The sequence below is a fragment of the Onthophagus taurus genome, chromosome 3, assembly GCF_036711975.1.
Source record: "Onthophagus taurus isolate NC chromosome 3, IU_Otau_3.0, whole genome shotgun sequence".
In the NCBI taxonomy this organism is placed as follows: Eukaryota; Metazoa; Arthropoda; class Insecta; order Coleoptera; family Scarabaeidae; genus Onthophagus; species Onthophagus taurus.
Window position 1 is genome coordinate 15,689,660 of NC_091968.1, and position 17,812 is coordinate 15,707,471.

The window sequence follows — 17,812 nt, forward strand, 5'->3', positions numbered from 1 at the left end:
GCTCATAATTAAGCTTAAATTTAATTTAACTACGCACAACATTAACATGTAGGTTTTGATAACAGTTGTCGTAAGTGGTCTTAGTTCAAGTCTGTTCTAATGTTGTATTTCGTTTTATTAACTGGCGTACAATAAATTGTTTTATTACGTAATTTTTTTATGGTTTCAGTTTAATATTGTTATCAATTATCAATTACGGTTAGGTAAATGTCAACATTCCATGCCATGCTTGTGTCTTAACAGATTAATGCTACGTCGACCACCGTGAAATGTAGTGTAGTGAATTAGTAAAATTCAAATATCTCGAAAATCGTTAATATTTTCAAGATCAAAGAAGTATAGCTTTTTTCTACAGAAATGATGGGGCTATCCAAATTAAACAAGTATGTTGTAAAATAATGAGCGATAAAAAATTTGTAGCTGATTTCATCTAATTCATACGGCGCATGTGGCGACATCTACGAGTTAACTCAAATCCTCTCACACATTATTGTTTACCCTTACAAAAACTATAAGTCAACTATGAGTCATTATGTAGAAAAGTAGCTGATCTATTAACAAAAATCTATTTTATTTTTTTCGCTTTAACATCCTGTATCCTCAGTAAGGAGCAGACTAAGACCCATTATTGTTAATGAAAATATTATTATTTTGGCCTCCTGAACGTACATTTACAATTTGGCCCATTACTTATGAATCACCCTGTATAAAGATTGTGAATATTATTTGGAACATTCTTTCTTGATAATACACAGGTTTCAAGCTTTCTAAGATAGGAATAAGCTTCATCAAATGTAGGTACAGCAATAAGTATTTCATTTTCAAGATTATCATTACCCTCATCTGATTCTGAAACAATAAGAACATTAGGTTTGTTATTGTTCAAGAGTTTGTAGTTTCTGAGCCTGAGAAAATTACTTACAAAACGGATTCGAATATTTTATTCTTTGGTAAATTCGAAGTAAAATTTGAAGAAATTCCATAGTAGTTCAGTTCGAGTTACATGAGACATTCGAGTTTGTGAACTTCGACTTAGAGAGATAAGGACACATATGAAACCTAGTCAAACGTTTGAGCTTACGAAAATTATTCGACTTAGGCCCACTTTTACCACCTCTTGATAAATTTAACCCATAGATAATTACCATGGCCAATTTATCTATCAGTTAAATTTATCAAGAGGTGGTAAAGGTGGGCCTTAGAGGATAATTCGAGATATAGAAGTTCTAGTGGGGAATTTCACTGTAATTACATATTTACCTATTTACCTATTTACATATTTACACAGTTACATATTTATATATTTACATATTTACATATTAACATTATATATTTCTATGTTTACATGGTTAGGTATTTTTAAAAATTTGTATTTTTGGATGGGGTTTGTCTGTGGGTGCAGCTTTTCTACAGGCGTCCTTACATAATTTATATAATTTTACTCTTACGAGTAAATCAATAAAATAACTTAAATGCTCTGAACATATATTATTATACATGGTTGGAAAACGTTCTCTATTTTTTTCTATCTGTTGTTTAATAACTGTAGAAACATTAGAAATGTGTGGTTTGATGTCCATAACAGAATTTAGGGTAAGAAGACACATTTCTGTAAACATCACTACTTCAAACCTTGGAGATTTTAGGCCTCCGGTTAGTTTGTCGTTCACGTACTGTTTTTCTAATATTAATAATTCATTCCTATCCACTAACTCAGTATTATTTTTAATTAGTACACTCTCACATTTCGTACAGTTAAATTTTGTTAATGTTTTATAACATATGTAGCCTGCATAATATGTTATAGCACAGTCCTCTAATGTCACTCTCTGTCGTTTTTTAATTTTAACAAGAGACGATTGCGTCGGATTTGTTGAGGAGGAAGGTAGATCAGATATGGAAACATCAATGTTATAATCATCACTTGAAAAACAGGAAATATTAGCTACATCTGAGGCACAACTATCAAATTGTCGAAGCCAGTTATCTTCATCTTCTTCGCAATTTGCTGATGCAGGTGGTTTCATTAATAAGTTAGTCATTAGCAAACGGAATGTTGTACGAAATAAGCGGGCGCTAGGATTTCTGTTGTAACCACCTCTTTGACGTATCATCGAAAAGAAGTTTTCCAGCACATCTTGATTCAGCCTCCCTGATATGTAAAAAAATGACTATATAAAAAATACACTTGGTAATTATTAGAATTACGTACCTGTCAGAATGTACTGAAATCCTTCGTCAACACAATCTTTATTCAACATTAACGCGGCATTAATTGTCTGTTCAAGGCCAGCGAAACATTTTGGTCTAGTTAATTTATTGTTGTGTAGTTTCCACAAATTTGATACGCACTGTTTTGCATCTAGCAATGAAGACTTAACCAAAGTAGTTTCCTCCGTTAAAGCGCAGCGGTATGGATTGCTGTCAAACTTTTGTGTTGAATTTAAACAATCAAAAGTGTTGTTGAGAAGCTCAACAAAATTGGCTGTATTTAAGCAAGTTCTGCTTTTTAGTTCCCCGGTTTTGTGACACGTTCTAATTGTATTTGCGACACTGCCACTTAATATTTGAACTGCAAGTTTAACAGATTGTTTTTGGAAGGCGTTAGGTTTGATATGAATATCCGTTAATTTTGGAAGCGCTTTTGCTGTATTTAATCTTTTATCAAGTTCATACACGTCAATTATATCTTTAAACGAAATAACTGTTTTTTCATCTATTTTATTGTTCACTTTATACACAAAATCACTATCAATTAAATTATTTCTAAAATTTTTAAATAGATGTGGTACATCATATACACAAAACACTCTTTTGGTTTTATGTTCAAAATAAGGCTTATCTTTAGAGACATTTAGCTTATCCATTAATGAAGTGTTTCCTGGTCCCTGATCACATGTGATAACTTTTAGAAGAAAACCACAATCTTCCACATAATCTATTGCGTTGATAATTAATTCTCTTAAGTTGTCGCTTTTTATTCCTGTTTCTGTAAAGAAGTATGCAATCGGCAGTTTCCATTTTACAAACAACCCACGAATCATAAAGACCATTGCTTTCTTTGCATGTAGATTACGTCGTCCTAAGGAGCCTAAATCTTCATAACCCTCTATCAAATCAAGAGCCTTCGAGTATTCTAAAAGTTCTTTTATTGACATTTCATCAAAACAGAGGACGCAAACTTTTTCCATTTTAGCCATTGTCTGAGTTTTGAGCAATATTTGTTTTTTTATGGCAATGTTGAAACCGGGCAAAATGGTTGCGTAGCCTACCCATCGTCTTATGGTACTTAGACCAGGAAGAATGATGTGCTTTTTCATTGTACGGTAGGCACTCGGGCTGGAATAAAAGAGCGATAGCGACTGTTGTTTCTCGCCTACTTCCCATTTACATCTTTTTTTATGCAACAATTGCATACGTACTAAACTTTTAGAAGCCTTTGTACAATAATTGAAATTGTTTAATAGATTTTCGGTTGTAAGTTTTGATTTAGTATTTAGTTTATTTTTAAGTTTGGATATTATAGTTCGTTTACTTTTTAATAAGTGTTTTAGATGTTTCACTAATCTCTCTAGTTTTGCAATCTTTTTATCTTTGATAGATTCTATATCCCCAGAATAATTTCTTTTTCTCGAAGGTGTTTCAAATTCGCAGAATTCTTCTAAATACTTTGTTTCTAAGCGTACAGGCGAAGTTGTTTGAGAAGTTGATGGCCGTGGATTTGACCACATTGTCGGAAATTCATTTTTTTTATAAGTTTTTTCAGGAGTATTCATTTTAAAATTGTCACTATCTGCATCAGAGTCTATATGATTTTTATAATTTTGTGGTACGGCATTTTTCTTTAATCTATTTCTTGTTGTAACATTTATGAAATCACAATCACTAAAGTGTACTTCACAAATATATTTGTTTTTTAGTTCTTCTATTGTCAATTCAAGTAAGTTTATGTTTCCCACGTTTCTTATCCACTGTTCACACACACCTTCGTTTTTAACTGGAAACCCGTATAATTTAAGTTCATTACAATTTCTCGCATTTAAATTGCAATTGTAATAGAAACATTTTCTTCCACTACGACGTTGATCACTCATTTTTAATAATAATAATAAATTATTAATGAATATTTAATAATTTTAATATTACCTCACTCAAATTTCTACTAACTGAATTTCACGTCTGCATAAATTGAACTACTAACGCACAACTAAGGAATTAATGTTTTATTTTTTCCCTGATGTCTAGACACCCTTTTAAACAAATACAGACGTTTTTTTGCCACTTTTTTTTTGTCGGTAACAAAAGGTGCGAACTTCGTATACGACGTGTCGTGTGTCGTTTCAGTATAATTGGAAAAAATAATTTAATAAATAAGAAGTTTGACGACAAGTTGTCTTAAAACATCTGTCGAAAACCATACTTGACATTCATAAATACTGATTGACATCTAGCATCCGTGTGAATACCCGAATTTTGATATTATTTTTGGATTTATTTAATATTTCTTGATAATCATTAGACTCGGATAAAAGACAAAGAATAATGAAAAAAATAAAATAAATAAAAAAACCAAAAGCGTCCGCCGCAGCACGCCGCAGTGGGATTTGAACCTGCGACTAGAGATGTGCGCGTGAGTGATTTTTTATGCCCGCTCACGATCTATCCCACGCGGGTCACACATACCAATCATGTGAATATCATATATGAATCAGGTGACTCACGCATGATCACGTGATCAAATATTCATATATTTGTTTGATCATGTTTGATTACTTCTTGTTAATTTGATTATTAATTAATCGTGTTTGACTAATGGCAGAATTAACAGGGAGTTTATTTTTTTTATGTTTTGAAATAAATGTAACACTGACGTTTGTTTGAGCTTTCATTTATTCAAAAAGTCAAAAGTAATAAAATTAAAATAAATAATAAAAACTAGCATATTCATATGGGTAATACTTCCTTTAAAGCTTTAAAGATCTTCCTCCATTCATCATAAATTTAAATTAAATTTTGTTCTATATCGGGATCGGTTTTTATAACTCCGTCTCTTTACTTCTGTGGGAATAAAACGGACTGGATATGATTTGGTAGCGCTTCATCCCAATTCAACCCTGCTTGCCAAATTTCTTGTAAAATAATTTTTGCATTTATTGTTACCGGACATAATAACCCAAGTGGATCGAACACTTGTGCAATATCAGACAGAATTGTACGTTTATTGATCTTATTATATTTGGTACCTTCACTTATTTGATATCTAAATTCATCGCTTGTAGGATCCCACAATAATCCCAAAGTTCGAGTGTTTTCGTATTTGCCTAAATCGACCCGGTCTATCGTAGATGTTAAAGTAAGCTCGCGAATAATTTGGAGGTTATTTGACGTCCATTTAGCTAATTCAAAACCGCCTTCAAGTAATTTAGATTTAACCTTACCAATGATATGAGAAAGCTTTGTTATTGAATCCGCCCCTGTAAGTAAATCGTCTACATAGAAGTGGTTCCCGATTACTTCTGATATTACCGGATCGGAGCATTCAATGCTCAGTTGCTTTAGGCACCGTGTTGCTAGGTAGCTCGCGGATGCCGTGCCGTACGTTACGGTTAACAGTTCGTAAGTGTCAATAGGCAATTCTTCAGAATCACGCCATAGAATACGATGCAGCGATGTTTGCTCCGAATTCATTAAGCATGCACGATACATTTTTCTGATGTCCGCGGCTATTACGTACGTGTACTTTCGATATCTTATGAGCGCGCTGAATAAGTCGGGCTGTATTGTGGGCCCAACCATTTGGATATCATTAAACGAGTATCCCGTGGTAGTTGGACAAGAAGCGTCAAACACCACCCGTAATCTAGTTGTTGTGCTATTCTCGTTAATAACGCCATGAATTGTCCAATTTTTAGGTCAGAGTCGCTCTTCGTCCATTTGTGTCGACGCTGTAATTCTCGGGACCATCGAGCCCAAAAATGCTGTTGAACCCGTTGAATGTGTTGAAAATGCGATAGTCTATTTTCACCCACGTGACTTAAATATGGATCTGGTGGTGAGATGAGTTGTTTTCCAATCAAGAAATGGGCCGGGGTTAAAGGAGCCAAGTCATTGGGATCGGATGATAATGGTGTAAGGGGTCGTGAATTAAGAATTGCTTCAATCTGAACCAGCAAGGTATAAAAATCTTCGAATGTAAACGAGGCATTACTAGCTACCCGCCTTAAATGAAACTTTACGGATTTAACCCCCGCCTCCCAGATTCCTCCAAAATGAGGAGAATTGGGAGGAATAAACGACCAATTTATATTGCAGGCATTAATCATGTCTGTTAGTTCGTTGGAATTATTAATTAGGAATTTGCTTAATTCCTCTAACTCTCTATTAGCGCCCACAAAATTAGTGCCGTTGTCAGAGTACATTTTCTGCGGTTTACCCCTTCTTGCTGCGAAACGACGGAGTGCGGATAAAAATGCCTCAGAAGTTAATTCAGATACCAATTCTAAATGAATTGCACGTGTCACAAAACATACGAATAAACAAATGTAGCATTTGCTTGTCTTTGCCCCTCTGCCCCTTTTATTTTTTAGAAGAAATGGACCTGCGTAGTCCACTCCTGTGGTATGAAAGGGAGGTGCTGGTGTTATTCGATTTTTAGGTAAGTTACCCATACGGGGTTGTGTGAATTTTGGGTTTACTCGACAACAAGTTATACATTTACGCGCAATGTGCTTTGCGATGCTTCGTCCACCGATTGGCCAAAACCGTTTCCGTATTGATGCTAATAATTGTTGGGGCCCGGCGTGAAAAAGAAATTTATGTTCTGCTTCGAAAATTAAACGGGTTAATGTATGTTTGCCTGATATTATTATTGGAAATTTCTTGTCAAACGCATAATCCGAGTTACTTAATCGTCCGCCTACTCGAATTATCCCGTTTTCATCTAAAAATGCACTCAAATTTGTTAATCTGTTTTTCTTTGGTAAACATTTATCGCTCTCTAATAATTGTAGTTCTTCAGGAAATGTTTCCCTTTGACTACATCTAACTAAATATTCCAAAGCAACTCTTAACTCATCAGCATTTAGAGGACCTTTAAGTCTTAATTTTCCTTTAAAATTATTTTTGAATCTGAATACGAAGGCAACAATTCTTTGTAACTTTGTTAAAGTCGAAAACTTTGAAAATGGAATTAACTGATTGACATTAGTGGTTAAATTTAATACAACTCTTTTTTCAGGAAGATTTTCTGTCTGAAATTTCCGAACAGGCCACATGTTTTCGTTTTGTATTAACCAAGCCGGTCCCAACCAATACTTTTCTAAATTTGATAATTCCCGAACATTAACCCCGCGCGAAATAGGATCGGCCGGGTTGTCTTTTGTAGAGACGTATCTCCATTCATTTGAATTTGTTCTCTCCAATATTTTTGTGACACGATTACCTACGAATATTTGCAACTGTGATGGATCTATTGATAACCAACCCAAAACCACACTAGAGTCTGTCCAGTAAGTTGTTTTTAATATATCTACTTTTAAGGCATTTGTAACCTTACTCATTAAGTCCGCAAGCAGCAATGCTCCCATCAACTCTAATCGCGGCACGGTAATTTGCTTTAATGGTGCAACTCTGGATTTTGCACAAATCAAACGACTTATAACGTCTCCGTCGACCCCACAAGAACGAAGGTAAATGCACGCTCCGTACGCTTTCGTTGAAGCGTCCGAAAATCCGTGTAATTCTAATGACCTTGAGTATTGAAGTGATATGTGCCGCGGAACACGAATTGAATTTAGATAAGGTAATTGTTGTCGAAATTTAACCCAGCATACTGATCGCTATTTGTTTGATTATAAAACACGGAATAAGTTAAATGTGACGCGATAGTAGCTACCGGGCCTGAAATTATCCAGCCCAACCTGGTATTCTGCATGATCGGTCCGCTGTTTAGTTTAACCTGCCCGACACGTAATATTTGCCAAAAATAATCTGCTCCTAATAACATGTCTATCTTGCCGGGTTGATTGAAGGAGGGATCCGCCAAGCGAAGGTTACCGGGAATGTTCAAAGCATTCGCATCTACTATAAAGTTTGGTAAATTGTTTGCGATGCCATCAATTATTAGACAATCAACTCTTAAAGAGAAATCTGAACAATTTGAATGAATTTTAAATGAACATGAACCGCTAATCGTTAATTGATTTTTATTAATACTCTCTACGTTAACATTTATTTCAGTTTCAGCTAATGACAACTTTCGCCGAGCTTCTGTTGTAATAAAGCTGCTTTGACTGCCCGGATCGAGAAGTGCGCGAAGAGAATGTTTTTTGTTGTATTTATCAAATGAATGCATTATGACTGTTGAGAGTAAGACGTTAGAATGTGTGAGAGTTTGAGACGTGAGACTGACATTAGATGTTGATGCTTGTGTTGGGGAACCCGAACGATTGTTCTCCAAATGTAAAAGAGTGTGATGTCGCGCCTTGCAAACCTTGCATGAACTTGACCGGCATTGATTAAGGAAATGACCCGATCGGAGACAATTTAGACATAATTTCATCCTTTTAACTTGTTCGATCCGACCCTGAACGGCAAGTTTCCCGAAAGTGGAGCACTCTTGTATATAATGATCACCCTTGCAGTATGTACAATTTTTTATGTTTGATTGTCTAGCTACTAAAAATGATTTTTCGCGGTTTGATTTTACCCGCTCTAACGAACGTTGATTAGATCCTCGATTAAGCGTATCTAATAGATCCGCGCGTGCCCTTAAGACATCGAATAAATCGTTTAGTTTCGGATCCTTTATTGTTGCCTTGCGTTGTTCCCACTCTCTATTAGAGTTGGGATCTAATTTTGTTGTCGCGAGGTAGATCAACAACGTGTCCCAATTATTTGTGGGCTCATTCAATGATGCCAACGCCCTCATATGTTTTCGAATGTGATCTATGAATTTTCGGATAGACTGAGAATTTTCGTTTACCTTTTCCGTTTCAAATAAGAATTGTACATGGTTTTGAATGAGTACTCGTGGATTATCGAAACGGGCACGAATTAAACCTCACGCGACGTCATAATTGGCATTTGTAATTTCTAGACTTGATATTACTTGGCGAGCATCGCTCTTTAACGCAGATAATAAATAATGGAATTTTTGTACGCCATTAATTGCCGCATTTTCGTGTATTAGCGACTCGAATATTTCGCGAAACTCTAACCACATATTGTAATTGCCATCAAATTTTGGTAGGTCTATAACCGGGAGACGTACATTCTGTTCTGGTTTGGGGCCGACAACGAATGAAGAATCAGTGCAAATAGTTCTATTAGAAAGCATACGCTTAGCTTTCGCGAAGTTGGAGTAAAATGCCGCTTCAAACGATTCTCTTTCCGCGGATTGCGCTTCGCCATCAACGCATAATAATTCAATCTCCCCCTGAATTGCCTCGAACTCATCAATAAAGTTAGAGGCCCTATCGTAACGTTGTTCCAACTCAACAGACAAGTCATGATCAACGCCTGTATCTCGTATAGTAATTTCAAATTTCGCGACAAATTTAGTAAAATTCGTAAGCTTTCCCTTAATAATGCCTCGTTTTTTAATTAATGTTTCTAATTGACTCATTTTTAACGCGATCTTGTTTCAGATTGAACAATAAAAACTTACGACCCTATGACGTGACTCCCGACTTCCTATTGGCTGCAAGTATGGCGGCGTCTGGCAAAATTCAGCGTCCTGGATGATTTTGCAGGGCTCGTTGAAGATTTTTGAGAACTTGAGGACTCTTGGACACCAAAATAATTTTTCACACTGTTCTACGAGGTTGATGTCGACAAAATCACGACGAAATCTTGCGAAAAATACCAATTCCAGCATCCGGCTCGAAGGACCAATTTATGTTTAAATAATATCTGGGTTTCTCTGGGTTGCACTGGTTGAAAAACTTCTTTCGTGAAAAATACCTTATTTTTATTTGTTTGCAACAGCCAAACATTGAAAGACTTGCGTTCGAGTTGTGAATAATTATATTTTATTTTTGTTTGTTATCGCGTTGACGACGAATGTCGCGTTGACGACGAATCAATTTTTACGCCGTGCAACGGATAACTTGATAACGTGAGGGTAAATACATAATATAATAAAAAATATATAATCAATAAAATAACAAATAATTAACACGGACAAAAACGGGATTATTCACTAAGGGCCGCATTAAGGAACACACCTTTCGGGGTTCGTAAAATATTTGTTTACAACCGTCTTTGTTCGTTATAGGACATAGCAGGCGTTATTTTCTATAAACAAATGTGTTTTTAAGTAAATAAATACATACACGTTATAAACTTAGGCAAAAGATTTAAATGGAGGAGCATAAAAAGCAACCAAAAATTCTGAAAGATTGTTCGACATATACCGTTCTGTCCGACGTTCGGTAAAATATTATTAAAGAAAAATTAAAAAGTCGGTCTAATCGGGTCACGGTGGGTCCGGTCGAAATAAAACTTGCTCACGATCACTCACCCTCATGTGAGTGGTACAAAAATTGATGACCGCTCACGCATGATCCATCGTGACCCGGCGTGACTCACGTAATTTACACATTTCTACCTGTGACCGAAAAAACAAAATGCGCATAATCATAAAGAATTAAGAAATAAAATTATGAATTATAATTATTATTTTATAATTTAATAACCAATTCAAACAATTAATATTTAACAAATAACATTTAATTAAAACAAAATGTTTAATAGCACTTTTGAGCAGAGACATCTAGTGTTGAATAAAACAAGCTTCGTATTGGGTGTCGTAATACAGCCAACTTTATCTTGGTGTCCCACAGCTGTTATTTTGATGTCCCATTTAGCGTTGCCAATTTTTAACATTAGGTGAGCTATCTATATATATATAATCAAAGGTTATATGGAACTACTTCAATGAAGTAGACGCAAATTCGGCAATGTGTAAGATTTGTGAGAAAACCTATTCAAGAAAAGAAGGTACAACTACTTCGTTAAAAGGTCTTTTAAAGTCGTTGCTTATTACTGAATACGAAGAATGCATTAAGCTTGAAACTGAAAAAAAGCAGCCCTCGACTGCATCCCCACTTCAAGAAGCCAATAAACAAATGACTCTCAAAGACGCTTTGGTGAAAGATCAAATGGGCTTCTTCAAATCCTAAATCAGTGGAAATTGATAATTTGATCTCTCAGATGATTGCTCTACAGAACCTTCCATTCAATTTTATAGAAGGTGTCGGATTTCGATGACTGTTGCAATTCATCGTGCCGAATTATCAGTTAAGGGGAAGACAGTTTTTTACGTCATTTATTTGTGATGAGTTGTATCCTAAGCTGGCCAGTAAAGTAGTGGATTTGCTGAAAACTTTTACAAAAATTTCATTTACGACGGATGTTTGGACTCAACCCAGTTCCAATGTTTCCTTATTGAGTTTGACAGCGCATGGCATAACTGAAGATTTTAAGTGAATAAAACTTGTTTTGAAATGCCACCGTTTTGATGGCCGACATACAGGAGATGTAATTCAGGAAAAATTTAACGAGATGGTTCAGGAATGGCAAATAACGTCTGACAAAATCCACTGTTTCATTCGTGATTGTGAGTCAAATGTGATACGTGCAATGAGGCTAGCTGATATCCCTGATGTCAGTTATACCGTACATCAATTACAAGTTTGTGTGAAAACTGCGTTAGATTCTGATGAAGAAATCAAAAATTTGATAGCGAAATGAAAAAGATTTGTACGCATTTTAATCATTCTCAAATTGCTCAAACGGAACTAAACAAAATACAAACGGAACAACTCAACCAAACGGCTTCAGGCGTTGTACAGGAGTGTAGTACGCGGTAAAAAGCTTACATAATTTAATTTAATTGAGAATTAAATTCCATATTCTTTTACTTTTATTTATAGGTGGAATAGCGCTTTCTACTTGCTGGTACGTATGATACAGTCTCACACTGAATTCTGATAAAACTATAATTATGATGATTTCCTTATGCCCTTATAGCGATGAAATTGAACAGCTCACTTTGTCTGATAGCACTAAATTTCTCGGGGTACACATTGATAAAAAATTAACTTGGAATTGTCATGTCGAGGCTTTGGCTTCTAAATTATCGCGGAACAATTATATCCTGCAAAACCTATCCAACTCTGTTTCGGCGGCTGCACTTAGACTTGCATATTTTGCACTATGCCATTCCCTATTTTCCTATGCAACTTTAGTATGGAGTCAAGCAGCTGACTGGACAAGATTAATAACATCAATAAAGATTATTATTATTAGTTTTGCGATGGCACTCAACAAGCTTGTGTAGCTATTATTTTAGCTGTAACAATAAAACGCCGGAAGAAAAAGAAAATATGGGCTAGGGAATGGCTTCTAAAGAGAGGCGCGGTTTCTCACATGAATTAGTTGAATGAGGTTCGCGTATCTACTCCAAAAGATAGATTGGCAATCTCTCCCTCAGACTGTCAATATTTATTGTCAATATATCAAATTCAATTTCGATTTCATCAAACCATCTCCAATATTTTCAATATTGGCAATCTGTCAATCTTTCTACTCACACGTTCAATAATATTGTCAATACACAGATATTGATAATATACACAGTACACAGTACACTTTACATCCGAAATCATCCGAAACCATCCGAAACGGCCATACAAAATTAAAAACATTCCTCACGACTAGAACACTATAAGATAATATACACAGTACACTTTACATCCGAAATCATCCGAAACCATCCGAAACAGCCATACAAAATTAAAAACATTCCTCACGACTAGAACACTATAACCGTAAAGGAAAACATCGGGCAAGCATACTCAAAATCTAACTCGTCTAGGCACATTATACAAAGATTAGTTATCTTTTCAATCCATGACTAGATATTTAATATGTAAATACAACTACTACATTAGACAACATTAAGTAATTTTACCATGTCAATAACGAATGGTCTATATTTCTATTTATACGTAAATTTAACTACTTTCTTTCTTTATTTATGCCAGACTACTTTAGTTGCTTTTATAAACAACGAAACGTTTAGTTGATACCTCTAGAAATTGTTTACGGGCTATTTAATTTGATTTCATCTAATTTGAAGTTGCAATAACATCTTATATATTTAGGTAAATTTTATAGGATTTTAGATAAAATAACGAATTTTTCGGCAACTAATCATAGTTAGTTAAACTTTCCATTTCATTTTTCTCTGTGTATAGCTTCTTAAATTCATAGATGAGTGACGAAGTATTAACATTGCTATTAAGTGTAAAGCGGCCTTCACACGATTAATATACAGGGTGTATATGAATGACTGCAACAAACTTCAAGAGGTGATTCTTTAGTAAATTTTAAGGGTACTTTGATATATGAACCATGGGCGACTTCACCGGGCACGTAATATATTGTGACCGATTTTTCACTACTATCAAGTTGATAGATGAGCTGAACAAACCTGGATTTAAATGTGCTGGTACTGTGATGAGAAACCGCCTGCCTAAATATGTATTAGACAATTTGCAGACAGACAAACAATTAGCAAAAAAGGGCAGAGGTAGCTATGACGTGCTTATAAGAGAAGACCAGCAGATAGCGCTAACGAAATGGTACGATAATAATCCCGTTATGCTGTTGTCAAGCATACACGCTGCAGAAACTGTAGACGAATGTAGACGATACGACAGAAAACTACGTAGCTCTGTACAAGTCCAAAGACCTGAAGTTGTCAAAGAATATAATAATAACATGGGGGGCGTGGACCTTACAGACAGGTTGTTAACCGTTTGTCCCTCGAGAATGCGTACCAAAGAGTGGACTGTAAGATTTATTAGTCATTTGATTGACTTATCCGTTGTTAATGATAAGGTAGAAGGCGGATCAAAAGTTGCAAGGAACACGTTCTCACAAAATAGTCCAACTACGTGCTTTTAAGCAATCAGTTGCAGAGGAGATACTAGATCATTACCTGCTTTCAGAAAATGAAATTGTACGCACAATTGCTGGATCGGTTGACGTGCTGGAAGAAATCACTAACACTTCAAAAAGAGGTAGACCACCAGTTAAAGCAATCCCCTCAAATGCTTTCCGACAATACGGTACCCTTCACTTACCTGCTATGAGATCCTCACAACATAGGTGCAGACAGAAGGGCTGTGTGATGAAGACTACTGTCTATTGTAAAGCTTGTGATGTACCTTTGTGTTTTACTGCAAAAAGAAACTGTTTTGCAGATTTCCACACAGGTTCCTAATTTACTTAGTAATTTTTGTCAAAGTTCAATGCCAAAAATACCAATTAAAATGAATAAGAAATAGTATAAGAATGTTATTGTTATTGCTACATTTGATTAAATAACTTGTATAAGTGAAGTTTCCGTCAGATTAAATATTTAAAATATTTGTTTTCATCGTCTTATGATTAATATATGATGGAAATGAAAACTTGTAAACCAATAAAAAACTGTTCGTTCCCTTATGAAAATCCTTTCTTACTTAGTATACACACTAAGTAAGAAAGCATTTTCAACATACATAGAGACCGAGTGTTCTTTATAAAGAACAAAAATATGAACAATTTGACTTGGTGCAAATATACCTTCTCTTCGTTATGAACAATGTTTGTTTTAACAAAAAAAATGTAGCATTTTATAGAATGAATTAAAACGGTCCTAAACGTTCAGGACTCAATGAAGATATTTATTTTTGTTCTTTATAAAGGACATTGGGTCATAATATCACCTAGCTCGCAATACCCAGGACTCAAATAAGAACGCCATTTTGTGCTTCGCGTAGGCACCTAGGACTTAGGAGGATATGAACGGATTGATATGTAATAATGAATATTACGTGAAAGCAATAATAAATCAAAATTTACAAAACACCCAAAATTTTTTGATTGGAATATACAAGTATCGTAACACCACTATTAAATTAATGAGCGACGATTTTTTACGGCTACATTACAGTAAAAATTCTATAATAGTTAAATCAAAAACAATAACAGATAAGTAGTTATTAGACTACTGCATCGATGCATTTGCGTTTTCATATTTAAAAAAAAATGACTAATTATATTTATTACATAGATTGTCACGGTTTAATTTTGCGGGAGCTTAATTATTTTCTATATTTTGTTTTTCCTTTTGAAATTTATTTTCGTGTTTTAAAAGTTTGGTAATGGTCGGGGGTGTAGGGAAAAACCGGTTTGATATTTGTCGCTCGTGTATAGAGAGTCGGTCGTGAACGTTCGAGGCAAAAGGAACGTGTTTTTGAGAATTTTTCGGCGAGGAAATTGTTAATCCTAATTTTGGGGGATCTCTCGAAAATTCATAAATTGGGTGTATTTTGGAAAACGCAAGTCGTTTAATTGGTTTACGCTTATATTTACACCGGATTCCGGGATTTATTACACATTTTGTTTTGCATCGACATTTACGGTTCTTTTTTTTTTGGTTGGGATATAAAAACCCTGTAACAGGTATGTCTCTCTCGTTTTAAAGATTATTTTTATTTTCTTTTCGTTTTCCGTTTTAAGGGTTTTTAGTTTTGGGAATAAAATATTGGACATTTTATTGGCCGTTTTATATAATCATTATATAAATTTAATTATTTTGGATTCGAAGAACTGACGACATATTCTGCAGTATAACTCCGTCATTTTTGTATTACGGTGACGTATATGTCAAACATCTGGACCACGAAAGGAATAGAAAAAAAAAAGAAAAACTGTGAGTTGCTTCAAAATCTAAGTATCAGTCGTTTTATCGCAAAATATTCACAATCAATAGAGTTAGCGCTGCCAATAATTTAAGTAATTTTATATATAGTATATAAAAAAAGAAAGTGATTTCGGATACGCTTTAAAGTATTCAACTTTTTTTTTTGTTTAATCCATTTTTTTTGTAAAGGACCTAAATCCTGTATATATTTTTTGTTTTAATATTAAATTTAATTTTATTTTTTACCTTTAGTAATTTTGTTGTTTTGTTACCCTGTCCAACAGCTTTAAATACGCGGGTTTTTGTTGTTTTCATTTTTTTTTTGTGTTTGGAACTGGGACTTGCCCTAAAATCGGCAAAGCTTTCTTATTTGAGCTTGAGTTAAATAAGTTTGCGCCCAACCCACTTCCTGGGAATTGTTTATTTTATTTGTGACGTTTTATCAGTCCTGATCCCACATACAAAATTTTGGTTTTCAATTTTTTTTGACGTCGCAAGATTCTGTTTCAGTGCAATTTATGTTTTCCGGAAACGATTGTTTAAATTTAAAAGTATTTGTGGAAAATTTAAATAATTATAAGTACGTATTTATTCCATATAACGTAAACTCTAGTCACTGGATATTAATAGTCCTAAGTATGTCAGAAAAATTAATTTATTTACTCGATCCCGGTCAAACAAATACGGACAACAACATATTTAACAAAATTAAAAAGTTTTTCCAAAGGTTAATAAAACAAAAAGTCGTAATGAACAAATAAATATCAAAGGTTGCAGAATTGCTAAAGACCACAAATATCCTAAACAAACGGATAACACAAATTGTGGAATATTTGTTATATATTTTATGAGCGTTATAGGATAACCCAATAGATAAATAATAGTCCCAGGGTGCTGCAGTCTCTAGTTATTGAGAAAATAATGTTTAAATTTGCTATTGAAAACGAAGAATATTAAAAAATTCATCCCGTGGCCCCTACGGCAAATCTGAGGGTGCTGGTGGGCTAGAAGAATACCAGAGGACCTAATTCAATAATTCAGACTAGTCCCAGGGTGCTGCAGTCCTTAGTTCTTGAGAAAATAATTTTTAACTTTGCTATTAAAATCGATGAGTATCTTTGGGTGAGGGTACATAGGGAACATATTAGAGGGTCTATTCGAATTATCCAGGGTAGTCGCAGATTGCTACAACTTCTGTAGTTTCAGAAAACGATTTTTCAATTGATATGTTCAATACTTGTCTGATCAACTGTAATTTTATGAATCTGAATCTGTTACAGATTCGAATATGAATTTAACTTCAGCCACATTAACTCTGATACATTAAAAACTGCAGTAGATTTATGTTTGGTAAGACGTTATATGAAAACAATATGAAATTCTATTGAAATTCTATGAATATTACAGAACTTGGAAAAAGAATTAAACAATACCATTGCTGGTATACTTATAAAAAAAATTCTGATTCAAATAAGGCACTATCAGTTCAAGATAGAAACACATTGACCACTTTGATGGTGGAATTTTGGCTGCATAGTAATGTGATTCCAACTCACACTACTCACACCCACGCAGCACTACAGATAAAACAGTGTTTTCCACTAGAAGATGAGGTCATGTTTCACATACCATATTATATTAAAATTTTTACTTAGAGTTTTTTAAAAGTTATAAGAATACCAATTTTTTAACATTCCATTAAAAAGAATTGGTCGTTTTTCATTAATTTTGATTTTTGACTTGACTTTTGATGAAACACTTTTTTACGTCTCGAATCAAATTTTCAATTGCGATGAAACGGGGCTATTTTGGAAAAAATGCCAAAGAGGACATATATATTCAAAGACAAATCACTACCTGGCCACAAAGCAATGAAGGATAGATAGACTTACATTATTATTGTGTGCAAATGCAAGTGGAGATTTCAAAATTAAACACCTTTTAGTATATCACTCTGGGAATCCGCGTGTTTTTAAGAGCAATATAGTAATAAAAAGTAAGCTGCCAGTAATGTGGAGATCAAATTCTAAGGCTTGGGTTACCAGAATATAT

The 17,812-nt window shown here is 34.4% G+C and overlaps 2 protein-coding genes across 2 annotated transcripts; both read right to left on the reverse strand.

Moving 5' to 3' along the window:
• Positions 1-5,052: 5,052 nt before the first annotated feature.
• LOC111423181 (uncharacterized) lies at positions 5,053-5,706 on the reverse strand. Its single transcript, XM_023056429.2, has one exon. It carries the CDS (start codon positions 5,704-5,706, stop codon positions 5,053-5,055), a length of 654 nt encoding a protein of 217 aa, XP_022912197.2.
• A 44-nt stretch (positions 5,707-5,750) lies between these two features.
• On the reverse strand, positions 5,751-9,625 carry LOC111419509 (uncharacterized). The gene is made up of 2 exons (XM_071195235.1): positions 9,272-9,625; positions 5,751-7,838 (listed from the first exon to the last, which is right to left on the reverse strand). Exons 1-2 carry the CDS (start codon positions 9,623-9,625, stop codon positions 5,751-5,753), a joined length of 2,442 nt encoding a protein of 813 aa, XP_071051336.1.
• Positions 9,626-17,812: the final 8,187 nt, after the last annotated feature.

Coding starts and splice junctions, on each gene's coding strand:
- LOC111419509 (XM_071195235.1), bottom strand. CDS start 9,625: ATGAGTCAATTAGAAACATTAATTAAAAAACGAGGCATTATTAAGGGA. Junction 7,839..9,271: donor GCCCCAAACCAGAACAGAAT/GTACGTCTCCCG, acceptor TCAAACAAATAG/CGATCAGTATGCTGGGTTAA.
- LOC111423181 (XM_023056429.2), bottom strand. CDS start 5,706: ATGTATCGTGCATGCTTAATGAATTCGGAGCAAACATCGCTGCATCGT.